Consider the following 6,000-nt stretch of genomic DNA (forward strand, 5'->3'; position numbering starts at 1 on the left):
GATTTTTTTTAAAGGTTTATGAAAAGTTTGATTTCAAGATATTTATATATCTAACGAATCATCATTCATTCATTCCTTAATTGATGCCCTAACCTTATTGTATCGATTGAAGAATAAGGCACATTATTTCATCATAAGATTGAGTGTAGAGATAGCATTGGCATCATGCAGATGTATATATACAAGTCTAAAGAGGCATTTTAGAAATTATTACTATATTACACATATTAATTTTATACTTCTGTGTGCTCCCATCATTAAATTTTGAATCATGTGGTACATTTATGAGAAAATAATTATTTATGATTATTAACTTATAAAACCATAACCACTACATGTATTACCTGATCATTAATTAACAATAAACATACCTAAATTATTTTATCACACACCAGCAAAGGAAGGTAATATTAAATTGATGAAGTAGAAACAAAAAATGAAAAAAGTAAACGTATTGGATCCCCTGTTAAGTTGTATTAATCCTGATTTTGGAATTTAATTCCATGGGGGACACTTCAAAAAACTCTTGGAACGTGAATACTCTTGGAAATCATAAGTAATGCGGTTGTGCTATGCATGTTACTATTGTTTTACCAACCAAAAATATAATTTACCTGTGCCTTTCCTGACATTAAACAAATTAACATGATTTGAGTAAACATTATTTAATTATTTTTTTACTTTAATTAATATAATTGTTGTCACTGGATAAAATTAATTGAAAAAATAAGTTTTAAAAGGCAATGCAAATGTTGAATGAATCATTGTGAATAGCGGTAACATTTAATTAAGTATGTAATATTAAACAGGTAATAAATAATGCATTGAATGTATTGTACTGAATGGGGAAACAGTGCATGGAAAATGCTGTGTATAAAGGAAGTTCCAGATATGGATTTAGGACCTGAATTAAATATAGATTTGAACTGAGAAAAATACAGCATTTAGAGGACATTCCAACAATTTTTCTGCAACTCATTTTCTAAATTTTTCTTGGCTAAAGTGAATCCAGAAATAGATATTTTATCCAGGTGTAAATTATTATGTACTGTTTGGGTGCTTCATTAGTTGTCCAAGGTTAATGCATTTTCAGGTAACATTTCAATAGTTATTTTTGATTGTTCATTTTTTACATTATAGGTTTGGCTGAAAACACTATGTATTTTCTAACTTTTCATTTTAATGACAGTACATGATTATTGATGCCAAAGTTCTAAATAAATGAGTGCCTTATCCCCTGTTGTACATGCAATTTTATCTCTTCCTTTTTAAACTGAGTGGTTTAAAAGGTTTATTCATTCAAGCCTTTGTGCTTCATCTATTTTTAGAAGTAGATAGGGTACACATTTCATGAAAACATTTACACACCAACAAAGGAAACATTGATTTAAATGTTAAATTAAAACCTAAATGGTTCTCAGAGACAACTGTGATTAATGAGTAAATCATATTTTCTGTGCACAGCCTCTTAAAGGTCCACCTTCAGCTACGTGGCTTCTCCGTTTTCATTGATGTGGAAAGACTTGAAGCAGGGAAGTTTGACAACAATTTACTCCAGAGTATTCGCCAAGCAAAGCATTTTCTCCTTGTTCTCACTCCAAAAGCTTTGGAGAGGTGTATTGGGGACACAGAGTGCAAGGATTGGGTTCATAGGGTGAGTTTTGATATATTATCACTCTTGTTAATTCAGAAGGAATGTACAGTAGCCACAGCAGTGTATTCTGTAGCCCAGTAAAGATGTGTTGATTTCAACCGCTGAGGAAGAACTACTTAAACAGAGACTTGCTATGTTTTTGTTGAAATTAATTATGCCATATTTTCTTATATTGCTACTTAATTGGCAACCATCATGAAATACCTACATTAATTCATGAAATGTGCCTTATTCACCTTCTTGTTACTTGAACAATGATTAAAAAATCTTTATATTCTCATTAATAATGGAAAATATCATTTAATTATATCACTTGTTAGTTGATTTGATGTACCTTTCTGGAATCTAATAATGACTTTTTTGTACTATAATGTACTCCTATACATAATAATGAGTTGTTAAAAATCAGTGATTTGTGGTGAAATGATCCAGAGGTGGCAACGGTGCACTCACACCCCTTGGTCCTTTCACAGGAAATAGTTGCAGCTCTCCAGTCACAATGCAACATAATCCCCATCATCGATAACTTTCAATGGCCAGAACCAGAGGAGCTGCCTGAAGACATGCGAGCCGTTTGTCACTTCAATGGCGTCAGGTGAGATAGCTAATAGCTCTCCAAATATTAAAATGTCAAGTTGAATTGAAACATCATTGACTTGGATTTAAAAAATGCATAGTTGCATATAAATATCAATTTTGTTTTAATTCATTAGTAATTAAAATTTCAATAATGAGTTAGTCTTTATCTCAAAGTCCTTGAAGTAAATAATTACCCATTACAGTACAATCATGGATTTCCCAGCACCATATTACATACATATACTGCTATGAGGGCATTATATTTTAGGCATGTATAGGTGTGTATTTATTACAGGCTCAAATGGAATAAAACATAATCATTCATGCAGTATGAGCCAGTTGTATTCTGGACACATAAATGCAACATAATTAAGAGCTGTGGTCAATCTTGCCAATCACCATCCATCCCATCACATTGATGAATGAAAGGAAAAGCCAACTGCCATCGCAAAGAGTGATTCCATTCTGAAATTGGGGATATTTTGTATACTATTTCATCATGTTTGACTCTTTTGGCAAACTTTGGTCACATCTTTATGTGTATTTTTCTCCAGCCTAAATAAAGACATTCATCTATCTATCTATCTATCAATCCCTTTCTGTTCCAGCGTGTCCCTTCTCTAATCACATACATGTGATGAGACATCCATTACTTCATTTTCCCTAGCCCTCTCATCATTTCTGCCTAAGGGAATCATATCTACAATTGACCATCTTCTTTCTCATCACTCATTTTTTTACTGATTTGAACTAATAGTTATTTATAAATAGAGATGATTTCATTAAATACTTCATTCTCTTCATTGTAAAAAAAACCAGTCTTATTTTAATACATTCTATTTGGTAGGTAAAACTTCCACACCCAAGTGTTACAATACAATAAGTGCTTATGTCCAAAAGGATAGTTAACGTCTTGTAAAACCAAAAGTTTTACAAGCTATAAACAGCCAATAATTAACATTTCTATTCTGTATGGCTGTCTTCTCGGTAAAGGTGGAGTTGTCGGTGACTTAATGACATTACCCTTCTAGCTTATGTTTGGGGATCAGAGACTTTTTGTGTATTTATATGGTATGTGTTGGCCTTCATTTATTTGTACATCACAGTGCAGGTTCTTAGTCAACTGTTTAAACTTGGCAAATCTCTAAGCATTATTGTCGCGTATTATACCATTGATTGCATGCCTATGTGTGATGGATAATCCCTTGGGTGAGGGTGGGAGGAGTCATTTGTGTCCAAATTAACATCTCTGTTATTCCCCTCAGGTGGATCCACGACTACCAGGATGCGTGTGTGGACAAACTGGAGAGGTTCATGAGGGGTGAGATGCCCATGCGCTCAGACATGGTGGGCGGTCCCCTGGGGAGGGTGGGAGGTGGTGGGGGCAGTGTGACAGGGGGCCCAAAGGGTGACGCCACCCCAGGGACGCCATCCTCAAGCTCCCTGGGTCGACAGCCACCCTCCTACCAGAGGATGCACAGCAACGAAAGTGGCAAGGGAAGTGACAAGGACATCAATGGCAACTCCAGCAGCAGTGGTATCATCTCATCGTCCATTGGCGGTGGTGGAGGGGGCGGCGGTGGGCGCGACTGACTAGAGGGCACAGCCTCGGCCATGCATGGACGGTGCGTCCACAACCCTCCCTGCCACTCAGGCAATAAGCAATGATACTAGGAGTATTAGGATGGGAAACTTGAGCTACCCCTTTGGTATTAGCTTTCAAATGAGAAAACTGTACTGGGGGTGCATTATATTTACAAGGAAACATCACAAATGAGATGCTATTATATTCAGTTGACCCATTACTAACTGGTTAACTGTATTACATTGTTTGTACACTAAAGCCCTGTTCTCAGCTATGCATTGCAGGATCCACTGCATGATTTGCATCACTTCCAGAGACATATAGCTGTGACTGCAGTACTGTGACCAATATGCAGTACTGCCAACTAAATGCGGGGGAAATATCAAGAGCAGTATCATTACTGCACTTGTCAAGGACTCAATTTAAGGAAATCTATATCGTACTATATTAGGTCCTTTGTCTTATTCAAGGTTGAGAATACAGCTGCATGGCTGAATAAATCAGCGGTATCATTCGATACAGAACTATCATGCTTGATATCAAGCATGAAAAGTATTAATTGCTAGGATCCTTGACATCATCATTAGTGAAGTCGGAACTATATACCAACCATGTTCATTTTTTCACCATCATGAAATTAGCTGAATTACAAAAATCAGATTTGGCAGATTACACCACTCAAGATCACATAAAGAAATTGAAAAATCTGAATGGGTCAAATGTCACATGTAAAATGAATGAGAGGGCTAATTGTGCATTTCAAGGGGTCTAAGCATTAAATGGTTTATGATTTCATTCAGAAGGCATACAATCTTTAAAATAATGAATGCCTTAAAAACTTTTTCATTCAAAATACACTACAGTAATATGATTGTGGTAGCCTGAAAGCAGGGTTCTTTTCATCATGTCTGCACTCTTTTTGAGATTTCAGTTTATCATTTGTACCAATTTAATACTAAGTTAAAAGTAACATCTCCCACACTGTGCTTACATTGAAAGCAATCTACATATCGTCATGCAAATCTGTGTCCTTGTTGACTCAATATCCCTGTATGTTTATATCATAAAGGTACCCTGAATAATTGGAGGAATAAATAGTAATTTCTTTGATCCTCCTTAATATTATACTCAAACCTTTGGACTAATAGATTACCAATGCTTGGTAAATATTTTGAAAGAAATGGGGTTGACAAACATGAGGACCTTGTTGCACTTATTTCATGGAAAGGAATAGGGAATCATAATTAATATAATAATGTGATATTAATCAAACTAGCTGTACATTATTGTTGTGAAGGTTTCCAAATATGTAGGTATTTGACAGTGCCTACTGACAGTTATATATCTCGGGATCTTCATATTATTTTACCTCCATTCTTTTCTTCTTCATTTCATTGTATTTTCTTGTGTCTCATCAATTTCACTGTAAAATTAATCTAGTATTTCAAAATACTAATAAAAATTTGAGGAAAAAAATAATATCAGCATAAAACTAAAAATCTCCACATAACTGCACACACACACAAAGAATATGAAATGCAGGTGAATCTCCAATTAGAGAACATCTAATTTCATCTGTGTACCACCTGTTGTTATTTTTGCAGAAGGACATTGGAAGCAAAAATGTCACGTCCATGTTGATAAAAGCTGGAAAAGAATTAAAAAAAGACTAAAATGCAAAATTAAACTCAATTATTGTTATATGTATAGCATGAAATGAACATTATGCAGGAGAAAATGAAATATGGTTTCCAATCATAATTCAGTCCAAGTCTCATGGAAGTTGGAACTATTTTTTCCAATTTTAAAGCAAAATAATAAAATATCCTGGCTTGAATTTTCTGTCGATTCCTATATTTTTCTGGTTAGAATAAACTTTTTTCTAGCTTTACTTTTGTGGCACTTTTTCAAAATTTTGTGGATGTTTTCTGCGGTTGTATGATAACATTCATCGATCTTGCTTAGTTTAAAATAGAAAGCCACCTAGCAAAAAAAGCACTATTTCGTTACCTGATGACTTCCCAGACTGATAGAGAGAATGGGATTATGAAATTCATGAATATAAATCCCTTCCAGGTTGAGGAACTCCTCCCCTCGAGGCCAAAGCCCTTCCCGGCCGTGGGATCGCTACATGAGTACAAATTCCAGCACGTCCACACTGATTCCATCCGGGAGGCCCCCA

The 6,000-nt window shown here is 35.0% G+C and overlaps 1 protein-coding gene across 1 annotated transcript in view; it reads left to right on the forward strand.

Moving 5' to 3' along the window:
- Sarm (sterile alpha and armadillo motif) overlaps positions 1-6,000 on the forward strand; it is a 371,560-nt gene extending 365,560 nt beyond the window's left edge. The window contains exons 11-14 of the mRNA XM_071590601.1: positions 1,465-1,654; positions 2,128-2,249; positions 3,499-3,858; positions 5,895-6,000. Coding sequence (XP_071446702.1) covers positions 1,465-1,654; positions 2,128-2,249; positions 3,499-3,826 — 640 coding nt within the window. The 3' untranslated portion in view covers positions 3,827-3,858; positions 5,895-6,000. The remainder of the gene's footprint in view (positions 1-1,464; positions 1,655-2,127; positions 2,250-3,498; positions 3,859-5,894) is intronic.

This window comes from Hetaerina americana, unplaced genomic scaffold, assembly GCF_022747635.1.
Source record: "Hetaerina americana unplaced genomic scaffold, ioHetAmer1.1.p SCAF_4, whole genome shotgun sequence".
Lineage (NCBI taxonomy): Eukaryota > Metazoa > Arthropoda > Insecta > Odonata > Calopterygidae > Hetaerina > Hetaerina americana.